Source organism: Nanorana parkeri, unplaced genomic scaffold (assembly GCF_000935625.1).
Source record: "Nanorana parkeri isolate BGI_ZX_2015 unplaced genomic scaffold, ASM93562v1 scaffold2209, whole genome shotgun sequence".
NCBI classification, from domain to species: domain Eukaryota; kingdom Metazoa; phylum Chordata; class Amphibia; order Anura; family Dicroglossidae; genus Nanorana; species Nanorana parkeri.
This window is the reverse complement of record NW_017308477.1, coordinates 81552-97787: the sequence shown is the minus strand read 5'-3', so window position 1 is coordinate 97787 and position 16236 is coordinate 81552. Positions and strand designations below refer to the sequence as shown.

The 16236-nt window shown below is 39.8% G+C and overlaps 1 protein-coding gene across 1 annotated transcript in view; it reads left to right on the top strand.

Annotated features, from left to right (window-relative positions):
- ESRP1 (epithelial splicing regulatory protein 1) overlaps positions 1–16236 on the top strand; it is a 65551-nt gene that overhangs the window by 16961 nt on the left and 32354 nt on the right. The window contains 1 exon segment of the mRNA XM_018573024.1: positions 7389–7503. Coding sequence (XP_018428526.1) covers positions 7389–7503 — 115 coding nt within the window.

The window sequence follows — 16236 nt, the reverse complement described above, 5'->3', positions numbered from 1 at the left end:
TAATATCTCATAATAAGGGGGTGTGTATTACTGGGTGGATTTGCGTCTGATAAGTTGTGGAGATCCCCTGAGAGCCATGGTGCATGTGCTGAATTTCTACCTGCTGTTCATTTTTCCATGGATAACCATAACCTGTCCTAGACCTGACCCAAACAAATTGGGTAAATAAGCTTTTGAGTTGTCGGGAGGGGAAGGTCCTGGGGATCTTGATAGGGATTATCTGCAGAAAGATCAAGATGTCAGGATGTTCATCTTCAGTATATGTATTACACCTAGCCATGTGAAAGGTCTTGTGCCAATCATTGTTTTCATAATGGATAGCAGGAGAAGTTCAATGAAGCCAACTGTAGACTCAAAACTTTGATCTGTAAGCCAGATGTCCAGTCTGCCCCTTACAACAGAATGAAAATGATTATTTTAAATGATGGAATTAAGATGGCACCCCTGCCTTCTGCCTTACCTAATAGAAAAGGTTAAGGAGATGTGCCATTTACCTTGATATGGACCTTATAGTTGTGATACCATGCTGGGGTCACGTTTAGGATGACTTCTAAAACCTCCACCAAGAACATTTATTATTATTTATTATTATTTATTATATAGTATTTATATAGCGCCAACAGTTTGTGCAGCGCTTTACAATGTAAGGAAGACATTACAATTACAATACAATTCAAGACGGGATGGTAAGGAGGGCCCTGCCCCTGAGGGCTTACATTCTGAAAGAGGAGGGGGAAATGATACATGAGGAGGTAGCTGTGTGGGGATGAATTGTTTGAGAATGTGATTGTTCAGTGGTTAGGTTGGGGTGGGATCGAACATCCAGTCTACCCTGTTTTAATGCCTTCTCAGTGTCAATGGAGGGAAGGAGGCAGGGACCTAGAGTAGAGTGATGCTGCACCAAATGCATCTCTCGTATTGTGTTGTCTCTAGCTTCTTGTCCAGCTATGAAGCCTGTTTGATCAGGGTGTACCAGCTTAAACTAGTTTTAAAATCTATCCGCCAAGATTATTGCAAAAATGTAACTGCAAATTTAAAAGAAAAATTGGGTGATGGTTTTGGGGTAAAGTGTGGTCTTTGCCTGCTTTTGGCGTAACTGATACCTTTTTGGATATACCTATCAATTTTCTTTCTGAAATTGTCCACGAATAGTCTTTCGAATGATAATTGATCAGTTGATGGAACACCAACTATTTTAATTGCTGTACTTCTGGCCGAATTTCCTTGATCAGTCGGGCTGGAAAACGTTTTGTTTTCAAATCGTGCGAAAATCGATGGATTAGTGCCGAAGAACACTGCACATGTGCAAACGAAAATCCCTTCTGTTTGACAAAATTTGGTCAGTTCGTATTGCTAACTCAGATTATCGAAATAGACATTGGTCTGTGCTTGATGGGCTATTTGAGCTAGAGTCGAAAGAGGGTTCTTGGTAGCAAGGAAAGTTCCCGATCGAAAATCTATAGGTGTATGGCCAGCTTTAGGATAAAGCATCTCAGTGGTAATGTATTTACTCAGGGAAGTACTAAGTAGGGTCAGGAACTTCTGGTAGTGGGGTTGGGTGAAATAATCTTTCCTTTTAGAGTGAAAGTTAATATGCTTTTGGTTTTGTCAGTGGGAATGGGTCCATCTAGGCCCTCCACTAAGGAGGGAGATAACCTGGCACATCTTCTTGTAGATAGTGTTATATTAGAGTCACTGCTTTTGCATTGCCACAGATCATTCAGGGTCCAGGTTGTTTCCATTTACATAAGTCTCTGAAAGCAGAGGTGATTTTAGAGGTAGCCCTTTCCCCCTTGAAGTGGCCTTAACTTATGCACATGGTTGAGATTCCATTGTTTCCTTATGGCTCTGGCCAATATTCTGCTGCATTTTATTTCCCTGCGCATAATATTGGTGGAAGATGTAGCACAGCTTGCTGGGCATCCATAGGTCAAAAACAATTTGGCCAGATCTGCCCATGTGGGCTCCAGGCAAGAAGGTGTTGTACCACCTTTTTGCCTGGCCCTTACTGCAAGAGATTAATTGATATTTAATTTATAGGTGCAGCAAGATGGGTTGAGTCGGCATGTGGCTTCTTATTTCTTGGATATTCCCAGAATCGTATATCCTTGTCATAATTCCAACTCTGTTCTGTCCACCTAAGAACTTTAGGTGGCATGCCCTTTTCCCACCTACAGTTATATTCTCCAACCAACAAAGTCTCTGGGAGATGTGAGACATTGTCAAGTAGTTTAATGTTCAACCTTGTACCAAAAAACACACACACACTTCCAACAAAGCCATCGAGGCCCACCCTATGGGAGGTACGGGGTGTAGATTCTCCCGACGCCTGCAGCAGGTAGTTGGTCACGATTCTCCAGATGGAGGGTGGGGAGCGGAGAACAGACTGTCTCCGCTCTGCTACATATAAACCGTGAGAGGCGAGAGCTGCACTAGCAGCCTTCCCCTCTCAGCTGTCACAGGAATTCCAGCACAGCACAGTGCTGTGCTAGGACTCGTGTATTGGAAGTGACGGGTTCAATAAAGAGAACCTGTCCCCTCCAAGTGCTAACACAAATTTAAAAAGTAAAAAATTATACATAAAATCAAAAGATGAGAGAAATAAAAGTAAAAAAAAATAGTGATGGGGGCAGTGGAGATTAAATAAATGTGTGTATTTTTGGGAGAGTCCTTTTTAACCACGGTTTATTGGTCACAGACTGGTAGATGTCTGTGGTGGCCATTATACAAATAAGTTTGGTCATAAGTACTGTGAGCCTGAGCTTTGTGTCTATTTTGGTTACTATGCAGGAGCATGATGCATGCATAGCAATATAATCATACATTCCATTGGGAAAAGGAAGGATTTATTGTAAGAATATATAGCCATTGTACAACAGCTGCGTTTTTTTTTAAATTACTTTTTTGTCTATTTTCCTTTCCCCTTTGCTTGCAGCTGAATAGGTTTACAGATGCACTTTTAGCTTGTCTAATTCAGCATTTTCCATTTACTGTTGTTTGGTTACATGAAACCATTTCTAATACCCTGAAATATCAGCTCTTCACCCAGGCTGTGTCACTGCAGCGAAAGCAACTCTGTATCTTCCTCTGATCTTCCTTAGAATACCCCTCAGGTCCTTTTCATAGATAATAAATTCTAAGACCGCTGGAGATGTCCATGTTACATTTCATGTCTGAACAGACCTATAATGTGGAGCTTCTACATTCCTTGCTGAACTATTTAGCTTGTCTAAAGACAGCCGTTTAAGCTTTGTGTGCACCTGCACATTTTTATTAACGGTGAAGTAATATACTTTTGTAAACTTGATCGTCCACTATTAGCAAATCGCTTAATTACATTGCAAAACAATCACTTTATTTAGACAGTGTAGTTTGGCTCATTTTTGAAGGAAGTTTCCTTAATTTTGTTAGATATATACTATAAGCCCTGGCAGCAGTCGTTCAATGGACTAATGAGGTGTAATGCTTATCATATCCTACTATTTGGTTTAGGAAGTCGGGAGCTCTAAATTTAAACAATTTGATGCTATTGGTCAGATTTGTCCTTGGGCTCTAAAAAGTTAATGGTGTTATAAATTAACATCCTGTTTTTTTTTTTTTTTTCTTTTTTCCACTTATTAGTATCCCCTGGCTGGCGAACTTTTATAATTTTTCAGGTAGAGATTCTTCAGCTGTGGGTTTATTTTACCTTTCACGTGACTTTATTTGGATATGGCAGTTACTCTCAAGATGGCCTTACACTGCCATCATTAGTCCATTTCAAACCAATCCATCCACCAGGAATTGCAAGCTAATAGTTGGAAACCAAGAAATCTACTTTCCACAAGTTTGATCAAACAGCACCCCCCCCCCTGTTTCCCCAAAATTCAGTCACTTGTGAAGTCAAAACTGGCCAATAAATTTACAGCATCAATACAAAAACTATGGCAATGTTGAAAAATCTTTTCTGCCATGTTTCATTAGGGCGATTTTGATCCTAGCTTGCTTTGCAATATTGATAAAAAACCGTACCGTATGGTTGCTCTTCAGTACTTGACCAAGTATCACATTGATTTGCTCTGTGCCATTACTGTAGGACTACAGCTGCTTAAAAGCAGAAAGCCCTGAAAATGTTAGATGGATATAATTTTTTTTAAATATTTGCAGTGATTTTGCAAGGGGAAGAAATAAAGCCCATAAGGAAATTTGAATTTCAGCTGAATGACCCCCACTTAAGGGGGGGCGCCCTTAAGTGGTCCACGTTTTAACTCTTAGTGGCTTTCTACATTTTGTGAAATCTTTTATCTCCAAATGGATATTCTGAAAGACGACCAATGATTGTAAATGCTTTTCCCTTCCTTGCTTAAGTCCTGTATTGCCCAAGCCCAACGCTTGATATGTGGCAGACTAACTAAACGTTTGTGTCTTTCAGAAATCTAGGTAGCCCATATACATGCTAGCCATTGTTCAGATAAGTTGCATTTATCAATCTTTCTGTCCTAACTGGAAACCTTGAAGCCACTAAAATACTGCATTAAAGGTGGTTGACCAAATCCCTTTTAAAACTTCTACCCTTCAGAATTTAAGGAGCTGAATGTGTTTCAGCCTAGTAAAGTGCATAAAAGATGGGGAAAATCCATGGCATATTTAATTCATAATCGCTAACTATATGAACAGCATGTCCTTCTTCCATGTTCTAGAATTAGGGCAAATGTATATTTCTAAATTTCTGATCCAAGTACTACACAAGCTCAGCTCCATTGTAGCACGCTCACTTTCCCCAGCGTGTATTGTAGCAGTTCTCGCTCTGCTGCCCCCAACCCCTCCAGGTACACCTTTTTATATGGCTATAGATGTCTATAAATGTCTTCACTCAAGTCTGCTTGCCTGAAAATGTTGGCAAGCTGATTTTGTTGTTCCTGCTCGCCTTTCTCGTCCTGGCAGGTGTTTATTTACCTGCTTCTTGGTAAATATTGACTAATATAGTTTCAGGGAATATTCAAGGTAAGCAGAACATGACTATTCTCTCTCCTGAAGAGCAAACCATCCTATACTCCTCTGCTTCTGGCCCTGCAGGTGTGTACGAAAGTGAGATGGGTGCAGAAACCAGGTCGACAAGGAGGACTGGTTTGTCCGCTTGCGTGGTGCTAGAGTGAGCTTAACTGCCCTGAAACATCCTCAGAGACAGAGGAATTGTTCTTCATCTATGGCTGATACAGGGAAATTTGCAGGGATATTTAACGGTGAATTAGGACATTTGGATTATTGTGATTACTTAAGAGGTTTTACATGGCTTCATGTGAAACCTGTGTAGTGAAAAGCCTGTTAACATAGTTTCATGGCAGTGTCTTAATGTTCTGGCCTGTGTTTTTTAAAAGCTTGCCATATGATTTGTTAGCCATTGTGATAAGTGACTAATATACATGGGCTCTTCATTGGGGCGTTGCTACTTAAAATGACATTTAAGCATTCAATGCATTAAAGTCCCTTTTTTAACTATTAACAAAAAATGTATCTTATTTGTGTATCACTCAGCTATAGATCCTCAAACCATCTCTGGATTGGTGCTGACGCTGTCCTTTCTGGAGGGTGGCTACTTTTGTTCCTCATGGTTCCTGTGTGTTTTGTAAAGTGACCACCTCCAAGCTCGCTCCAGTGATAGATCTTTTCTTTGGGGACGCATCAAATTAAATGGCATCTGGAACCTTTTCTGGATCATTATCACTGCCTGTCCTGTTCTGACAACTGTTTAATTTCGTTAGTCTCCTCTATCTACTGTATATGTAGATCTGTCCTGTATTTCCATTTAAACAACATATAGGCTCATGTTTAGAAGAAACAGGGGAAAATGTCCTGTGTCTCAAGGCTGAGCTGCATGTATTGAATACCGTAACCAAATGAGCAAATATTTTGAGAACTTGTAAAGCTGTGCCATATTACCCAGTGATCTCACCACAAGGTTGAAATTGGGTGGGTTGTTTTTACACCAGTCCTGGCACAGTCTACATGTGGCTGTAGGTTGTGTAGTGTCTTTACACATGGACGGCACTAATCACTTGCTATGCTAACTGTTATGTTTATACTTACGCATACACCACTGTAGATGAGAGAGGACGATGGTGACATCTGGAGGATGCTAAGCCTTTAGTATTTTTCCCTATTTTATGGCCTATGACAAGGAAGTAGGTTGTGATTCTGGTATGAGATCTTCCTCAGGTTCCCAAAATAAGATCCATGGCAGGACAAGACTGTCATGTATTTTATAGTTCATTTTTAAAATTGTTGTAATCAATATGGGTATGTGCTGTTGCTAATATTGCTCTAATGGCTGATTCTTGGAAGAAACAGTGTGACTTTCAAAACTTTTTATTTGCCTGATGATAATGCTGTTCCTATAATGTCAATATATTCAGAGCTATGGACCTGGAGCAAGCATGCAATATATGGTGACTGATCACCCAAACTGCCTACTTGTTCCAGCTCGGGCACTCCGAAATAATTCAAGTTATGGGATTGGCTTGATGACCATCTTTAAGTCAGCAATTTGAGCTTTCAAGTTTTAAAAGGAAGCCTGTGTGAACAGAAATATGTTAGGGTACCTTACTAATTTGGTAAAGGCATGTAGTGATAAAGTTAATGGATCATCTGAATAGGTCAGTAGATATTGGTTCCCACTTAAATCTAAAAAGCTTACGAGGGCTCTGCAATGCGGGAGCGTGTGTTACCTCACGCGATCCTACATCGCACAAGACTGTACGTTACACTGTTGGGTGCGCTGTGAAGCCATCATTTCCTAATGTCACCAACATACCCAGTCATCGCATGTGCATTGCATGGCACCACAATGTTTGGTAACCTATTACCATGTGGTATGGTGCAGTGCAAATTTTAAAGAAAGGATCATACATCTATTTTAGTGCACTTTAAGATGCAGTAGACAGCCCACTTAAATGAATGGACTGCCCTAATGCAGCGCACTGCAATGCACCCTGCAGCACACTTGCAACAGAGATGTGATCAACTCCTGGTGCCAGCGCACTTGAAGGTTTGTCAAAGCACATGAAATAAGAGGTTAAAGGATATATTTGCTAAGTTCCGGGTTTGCCTGACTATGCTAAGAGCACTTGTGTTTTTTAAATGTATAGTGATCTCTTGAATTAAAGTAACTTAATAGTAGCATGATGACTCTGCCAAGACCTGTATTGAACTTGGAGGTATAGAGTGATTTATCAGGACTGGTGGAGATATTTTGCATTGCTTGATGAATTTAATGGGCAGTGCTTACACTTTTGCTCCAGTGTTGAAGTCCTAGCTTTTATTGGGTGAGTGACATATAGGCAGCCACTAGGAATACATAACTTATTTTGGGTTTAAATGTTTTGCAGTGACTTTATTTTTTTCTTCAACAGAATATACTTCTCCCTGAATGTTTCTACTCCTTTTTTGACTTGAAGAAAGAATTCAAAAAGTGCTGCCCAGGATCTGCTGATCTAAGTGAACTCGATGTGACTGCAATGGCAAGTTGTATCCTTTTCTTTGAAATTTGTGGGTTTTTTTTTTTCTAACTTGTGAAATGTCAATTGTTTTAGAGAAAAATAATTATTTGTAAAGTGGAAATAGGAAAGTAACATTCAGGCAGAATGCAGCTTTAAATTAAACCTGTCATGGCTGACTGCTTTCTGAAAATGAATTGCCTGGCTGCTTGCTAATCTACTGGCTTCAACACTGTCAGTCACTGATGTGGAACATGATGTGTATACAGATTAGTAAAGTCAGAACTTCTTGTCTGCAAACTTCTGATCTAGTGACTAAAAGTACTGAAAACCGAACTCACAAAAACTTTATATAAATCCGCTTTATGTGGACTAAATGCCTTTTTATGAGCCCGGATATGATCATATAAAAGTAGCTGTGACATCAAAACTGTGCTGCATATACCCTGTAAGTGCAGAGCTGTAAGAGGGGAACAGTAGCTCCATCTACTACAAACTGCCTGCAGAAAACTGCAGGAGGGGAGGAGAGGAGTTCGGTCACCCAGCACAAGGAGAGCTCAGCAGTGTCTGGTCTTTTTTTGCTGGTAGAGGTAAAGTTTCACATTTTGACTTACAGAATTTTGCAGAAATATACAAAAAACATAAATGAGAATACGCATGACTCTTGGATTAAGACAATATTTGGTAGTCTTGGAGTTCAGGGTTCACATGAGCCACAGGGTTCACAGGGTACCATAAGAAGAGGTCTGCCATGGCAGGAAGAGCTACTGGGGACCCATTAGGAAAGAGGAAGGAAGATTGAGAAGGTTTAAAAAAATAATAATTAGCTTGCTCCTAGGTTGTGTCATGAGTAGCATCTAATTATAGCTTTAAGGTTTTTCCTTGAACTGGCCATCATCCACGCACATCTGAAATATTTTTTTGGCCTATAAAACACTTATTTGTTCTGTGTGTGGCAAATATTTATTGCCTAAACTGTCCCCTGCTTTATGAAATATCTGAAGGAAAAGCTATGCCAGTGTAAAGTTCACCCTTTATTTCCCCAGCATGACAGAGAACTGGGAATTTGTAGCCAAGACAGGTACTCTTATAGTCGTATTGATTGGAGACCAATGTTACGTGTCTTTGTCTACTAGAAGTAATCATGTTGACATTTCATGTCATTTTATCCCCATCAGGACATGTGGTTTTTGAATGCTGCATGGTGGAATTTTTGCCTCCCCATATTTTTAGTTTTTCCTCAAGTAGATTAAATTTTTTTGAAAGTGTAATGTGTTTTCTGACCTGGTCACTTGTAGCGCATGAAATGAAGCCAAGTGGCTTTATCACAAAAGGCTGTAAATATCCTTTTGTGTGCTTGTAATCTTTCGCTGGCTGAATATCTGGAAAGCAGCAGTGTTTTCACAGCCTGTAATAGGAGTTCAGCCTCGACACTCCTCTGTTGATTCTTGTCATGTGGCGACCTACACACCACTTGTATTCATGTTTTCTGCTTGTCTCTCACCTGCAAAGGTGCATTCATACAGGTTTTTTTCTTCCGCTTGTGTTTAAACACTTATGTTCCGGAATAGGCAGTAAGGATAATTGGAGGGCTTTTTGTATGGATTTTTTTCTAACAACAATTTTTTTAACTATTGTTTTATTTGAGAACCACAATACAATAGATAACATCACATTTCATTCAAATTAATTATTTTAAGATTATAACTGGATATAAAACACACTCTGTCCTTGGTGTCAGATACTCAAGGTACTCTACATTCCTTTTCCTTGCCTTTTTTAAAATAGGGACTCCCTGAAACCTGAAAATAATTTCTAGGCTTCCTCTAATGTGATAGTAGGACTCTAATGTGAAAGGGGAACTCTGATGTAAAAGGGGGGGGGGGTTGTGCTCCTGATGTGAAGGGAGAAACGCCAGTTGTGTTTGTGTGGGGTCCCCCCCTTAAATTTTTTTTGTTCTACTGGTGTACCTTGAGATTTTTATCATGTTTAAAGTGTACAGTGACTGGAAAAAAAAAGTTGAGAAAGGCTGGACTAAAGGGATCAGTTTGTTGCCTCACAAGACAAAATAGCGTCAAAATTTTGATTTGGAAGCCCACCAAAGATCACTTTAGAGTTGAGCTTGGGTTTAGTCAGAACCCAGAAGGAAGCTGTCATTCCCCACCCAATAAGCTGCAGCCAATGGATTTCCCACCCTGCAGCTACAGCATGGTGACCTTGTATGGTCACATGGACATTTAGACCAAATATGGCTGTCCATCTAGGTCAATGATGTCAACGGCATCCTGCCCCTTTGTTTGCATACTGCTGTGTGGCAGGGAATTCCCCAGCACTGACAACTCCCTTCTTGGGTTCAGAAGAACTCAAATTTGGACCAAACTTGAGCTCAACCCTACTAAAGAGTTGGTGACGCTTACAAGCGACTGTTGTGCTGTCCACAACAAGGAATATTCAGTGGGTACAATCTCCTTCCCTGGTACAGAAAACTGGGTGGGTGTAAAAGGAAAAATCCAGCCGAAATTAAAGTTGAGGTACACACAGCCTTTCTGCTGAGTATGTGGTTTTGTAATTCCCAGGCACATGTGTTTGCACCAGTCCACACCACTCCCTTTTTATCGCCCTCCTTGCTGACTCCTTTTCAAAAAGCCTGATGTGAAAAAAAGCCAGTTTGTTTCTTACAGCCACCAGTCCAAATCCACCACAAATTACTGTCCCTTCCAAGGCTGGTTAAAGGAACGAAAGCGGAAGTCACCTAGCACAGGCTTCTGGAAGTATGTACCTACCACACTCATACTGGCATTGAGGTGGTTTCTGTGTTATGTGGGTGCACTGGATTATAGGGAACTCAAATTTAGTTAAACTGGGTAAAAATTCTAAATTATGCGCATTTGCAGTTTTTTCTGGATAGTGTTAGCGTCCCAGTGATTGGTTTCACTTTGTTTTTTGGACCTTATCTTTAAAGAGACCATGTCATTGGACTAGTTATTTTAACGAACATCCTTAAGGTTATAAGTGCATTAAACTTGTTAATGCATTAATGTAATTTATTTTATCTCTAAATGCCTCCCTTGTGTACACACCCAAAAGCCCTGCTGCTGGGCATGGACATCTTGGATGTTATTTTTAGCAGCCCCAGCACACCAAGTCCTGTCAATCATTTGACATACTATAGTATTCCTTTGCTCCTCCCCCTGCTAGCTTTAAAGATTATGTAGGAAGGGGGAGGAACTGAGCCAGTATAGAATAATTAGACACTCCAAGAGGGGAGGGCTATGGCGTGCAAGGAGGGGAGGGGTGTGTGCTAGGGAACTACTTGGTCAAAGGGCTAGCAGATTTGGGTTTGTAGATCCTTAGCTATGCCACTATTGATGGTAGATTAAAATTATGCTATTTGACAGATTTAGGCAATTTGTTCCAAAAAAAAAGGGTGTTATAAAGACTCTGTAATAAATAGCTTTGTAAATTTGTAAGAACCAAGCTCAAGACTTTCGCTTCCTGATTATTCAGCTTTTATGCTATTCAGGTATCAACAGTGTATAAAATGGGCAAATTGCTAATCTAAATAGGGCCATTTAATGTCTGGCTTGACATTGATTTACACCTTGTGTTTGAGTACCGATTTTATCTCTGGGCATGCGCACTGTCTTCTATTTTGCCAATGAGATCTCTTTAGAAAATTTATAGTTGCTGGCCTGTGTCTGGCTTTATTGAATAAGAAAGCAGAACTGCTGTAAATGTGTCGGAATAGTGTGGGAATTCCATACCTATGCACTTCTTCCAGGTCAGAGACTTGGTGTTGAAGCCAAAGATTTAGCATGACAGGCAGGGAACATGCATTTTCAATGGAGAAGTTAGCAATGGCAACCCCCATTTTATTTTTTACTTTTTCTTCATGACACTCGCTTTAAGATTTGAGTAGGATAATATTAAATACCTGCATATCCATGTGTTCATCCATCTGTCATCCACCCTAGGGTGTAACCATTTAATGGTATTAGGGACCATTTCCTTGGAATGATTTAATTTTACTTGTGACCACTCACAGGAAGAGTAGCATGGGTGAAGTCTTCGAGTTCAGTGGCTTTCACTTCTTACTGACTAGATGGTTCTAAACTAGGAATTAAAGTGTTTAATTGGTTTATTCCCATATTAAAATTAGGCTGACTGCCTTCATCTGCTGTATACATGGTTATGCTGAAACTACTGTACTTTTTAGTATGGGCTCATTTGGCATTATTTTAAAATGTATGTATTTCGTCATATGAACTTTTCTTTCTTTTTTTTTTCTTTTTAGCAGTCCCCATGTACGAATATTTATAGGTATTTTGGGGAAATTTTTATTCCTTATCCTTTTGAGTGTGGAATTGGTTGTTAGGTTTTCGAATATATTTTCAAGGCATTAGATTAAACGTGTGTTGTACCTCCTGTGTGCAGCCCTGGAATACCTAGGTCCAACAGGTTAAGATGGTCAGCCAGGGTGGAACTATTTTTATTGTTGGTTAACCAATGTATTGTCTATGATCGTCATGTCATATGAAGGACCAGGCTACCTGTGCAGTGAGATGATGCCAGCTAGACATTGGTTATACCTTTCCATGTAACTTTCCTTCTTTTTTTTTTTCTTTCATATTAAATGTTAAAGTTCATTGAGACATATTCGTCCTGAGTTTTAAAGTGCAGCCATCCCGCCCAAGTCGTGTGAAAAGTGCTCCATGTAACTTTCATCGTTCATGCAAATCAGCATTTAGCATGTTCCAGGTTCACACATCCTGGATGTGTCGTTTTCTCTGTTTGCTTAGTGAGCTTTGTGTTGAAAATGCTCCAGGTGACTACCTCTGAGAAAATGTGCTGAAGGCTTTATTCAGATTCTTGGCTGCTTGGATTTCATCTCCTAGCTGCTATCATTTAATCATGGCTGCCTCTGACCTTCTGTTTTAATTTCCACCCAGTATTAATTCGGATCTATTGAAGACAATGGACAGAAATGAGATATGTTGCTTTAGTGGGGTAATGGATGATGGCAGCTTTTGCTTTTGGCTTGTGAGATGTCTAATCCTGACATTAAAGGTAGACTATTTGTTGCTGTATTTTCTTCGCTGTAATTAGGTGGCCTTCACATTTGTATGCTTTCTCTTCCATAGTTTTCTTGTATTAAATATAACAATTTGAGCCAATGGAAGGAATAAACATTTTAATTTGCAACTTCTCAGCCTCTCTACTGCTAGGGTATAGCCTTTTGCCAGATAGCCATGCAGTCCCTATCAGCAAGTTAGCTGACTCAGACTTACATTATTGGTTGTGATGAAATAGGCAAGGTTGTTTTGGGGCACATGCGCTTCGTACAGCAAAAATTTCACCCCAAAAGCTTAGTTCAAACAAAATTGAATTAAATCTATAAATGTACTATATATCTACTTACCTTTTTTAAAAAACCTAACCAATAACCACAATCCTACCCCTTAACAACAATAAAAAACTTTACGCTCCCATGCTTAAAACCTTAGCTTTTTAAACCTAATCTCGTAGAAATATATATTTTAGCAATAAACCTACGTACAAAAATGATATCCACAATGTAACCATTTTCTTGGCCTAAAGTGCTTTGGGCCCAGAACTGACAATCCATTCCAGGGCAGACACACTGTTATGCATGTGTTCCCTGACTGAATCTAGCACCGCCTGACACTTTGACAATGGCCATCTCCAATACAATCCTCCAATTTTTTTATTTTTTGCTAGATGTTTAGAGGGCGATAGGTCGAGTCATCCACAGCCGCCGTGGGAACCCCAGAGGTGGCCAATACCCGCAAGGATTCTGGCACACCATGACATGCCTTTTCCTGAACATGACACCCATTTATAATGGCTTCTTATGGTGGATAAACCTGGGCATACAGGCACAGAGTCTCCAAGATGTATAAGGGGCAATTGGTGTTTCAAGCCAAAACAAGTACATTGTATTACTCTTGTATCAATGACTTTTATTTAAAAAAACATAAATGGAAAATCTGATGCATACACACTGTAACCATTTTACTGGGGTTATCCCAGGCCATGTACAGTACATTTGTCTATGGCTACTCTCTATTTTGGCAACACATTCAATTTGCAGTCCTAAGATGTAACATTTTTTTATGTTTTTTAACTTTAAGACAATTGGATAACTGTTTAATACTGTAACCTGGGAAGACTTGTGTTTGATCACTGGGCACTTAAAACTATGCACTACCTATGTCCTTGGCTACAGAGTAACCGTAACCATGGTTGATGCTGTCGTATAGCTTGCAGCATACACAGGACATTGTACTTGTACTGAGAAGAATCTGGAGGCTGACCTTTCCAAAATGTATACATATATCATTTTTGTAAACTCCTTTGCTGCAACAAAAGATGGATTAGTAGTACACAACAATGTGAGATGCTAATGTTGAGTTCCTTATTTAGATGCATTTGTATTTTATTTAATAGCCCAAATTTCATCTTTCTTGAAGTATAATGCACTTTATTGGGGGAAAGACAGGGATATAACACAGCAATGTGTTTTTAATATTCTAGATGTCCAGGTGGTAAACTGTCATCTTTTTAATTTTGCTTTGATTTTAGCCCGTTTAAATACCTTCTGTTGCCTATATCCAAAAAAGCAAGACTCACCGCTCCAATTCCGCCAGACTGCAGGTCAATACAGACATTGGGTGCAGGCTGCAGTGTGCTCCCACTTGTCAAACAATATCTTTATAATCAGCCGCACGAAACCAAGGTCAATAAAAATCCAACTTTATTGTTGTAAATTCCATGCAAATTTCAAAATACAAGGTATAGACCACCATAACATCTCTCCGACTCCCAACGCCTCTCAAGTTGCGTTTCACCACCTGGGCTTAATCATGGCATAATCATATCAGTTTCGTGCGGCTAATTAGAGAGATGCCTTTTTTGTTGCCCGTTTAACTGTTCTTTAGCATCAAGCTGTCTGTGGCATGTTCCATATTTACAAGTAGGCATGACTGAGTAGCGAACTTAAAGGAGTTGTAAAGTCCCAGCATATAATATCCTGTTATAACCTCAGCATTGTAATAGGAATACATACTAGAATTGTTCTTGATGTAATCAAAGTTTACTTGAAAAAATCTCTTATGTGGTCAGTGCGACCTTCTCTCTGCTCATCACTTTTATCAACTTCCTGGACCCCCCAGTATGCTTTGCATCACAAGCAGGGAAAGAGATGCAATCTCCAGTTTCTCCAGACTACATATGCCATCATGCATTGTTTCCAGCAAGCAATGCTAATGTTACTTTGTGTGAAGTACAGACGTTGAGTTGTAGTTCGGACACCAGGCTTAGCGTTATGACATAAGGAAGTGCATTTTCAAAGGGCTGAGTGAAATGGTGTAAGTGCATTGAAGTATATACTTTGGACAGCTTCAATCAGTAAAGTTTGCGATCGTCTAGATCGCTATGGTTGGCATGCGAAAGGACCTATGGAAATTCAATATAGAAATACAGATTTCATTTTTAGTTTTTGACCAAAAATAACCTTAAGTTATTTTTTTTCTTTTTGTCCTTCCACACACTTATTAGTCTTTTTTTGTTTTGTTCAGCTCTTGATGTAGAATGAAGCAAAGTAATAAAAAATCTGAAATCTGTGTAAACTATGAGAATAATTTGGACAGAAACAGCTGTCCTTCTGTTCTACGCAGAGCCGCTCACTTCACCTTGGCAAAGGAAATATCATTACACAGAGTAGATCAAATATCCACAAGCAGCAGCATTGTGTTTATCAGCTTATTCTAGTGATAGGATGATTCATGGAATTTATACACAGCTTACATTTTTCCAGACAGGACTGTATTTATTCTTCTAGCTATGGAGCATTTTATATGTATGTGAAGCCATTTGTTTTGGTTTCTTATCAGAGGAGCCAACAGCCTGTCCCTTGCACAGACTTCTGTATTGTACATTCTATTTGTATCGGAGTTGTGAAAAAAAAAAAATTGTACCGCTGTTGGTACCTAAACCTAGGACCATGTCTTTTGAAGTCTTGAAAGTCTGAACTACCACCTTGCATGCTTGTTTTATACCAGTGACTCAGCAGGTGGTGAAGCCAGGACCGGAGCCATTGTCCTGAAACCCCTAAAACAGTGTAAGCACACTCTGGCCCTTCAGCTATGGTAAGACTACGTCCCCTTTCACATGGGCTGATCACGAGAGGATCCATGCACAGATCCCCCTTCTGATCACAGCAGTATGAAGTGGATGTCGCCGCTGTGATATCCCTGGCTATTCAGGGTTTTTTTTTTTTGCATCTTGCAATGGAGGAAAAAAACTGCAATTCCTGATCGGGTCCGCTTGAAAAACTGACATGTGGACCTGATCAGATTGCCTGTGTGAAAGGGGCCTAAAGGGTCCCATTTAGGCATTGCAAGACTCTAGCAGCCACAGGTATGACTCCCAGGCAGAGGCATGATGGGATATGTCATCTTGCCTTAAGGGCCGAATTTTGCCTACCTGTTCTCTAAGGCTTATTTTTTATTGAAAGGTCTGGTAGATTTTTATTTGTTTCTGACCCCAGTGGGGAGATTTCTCCTCTTTCTGTGTCTGTGATACCAGAACAAGAAATTAGGGCTCTGGGTATCAGCGGTAAAAGTAAACCGATAAATGGCTGTGATTAAGGCCTGCTGCTAGGGCCAAAATTACTTTTCTGTACGTTTTTTTTTTTTTTTTTTTTTTAATGTTTTTTGGGGTTTTTTTTTTTAAAAGGGGTGGT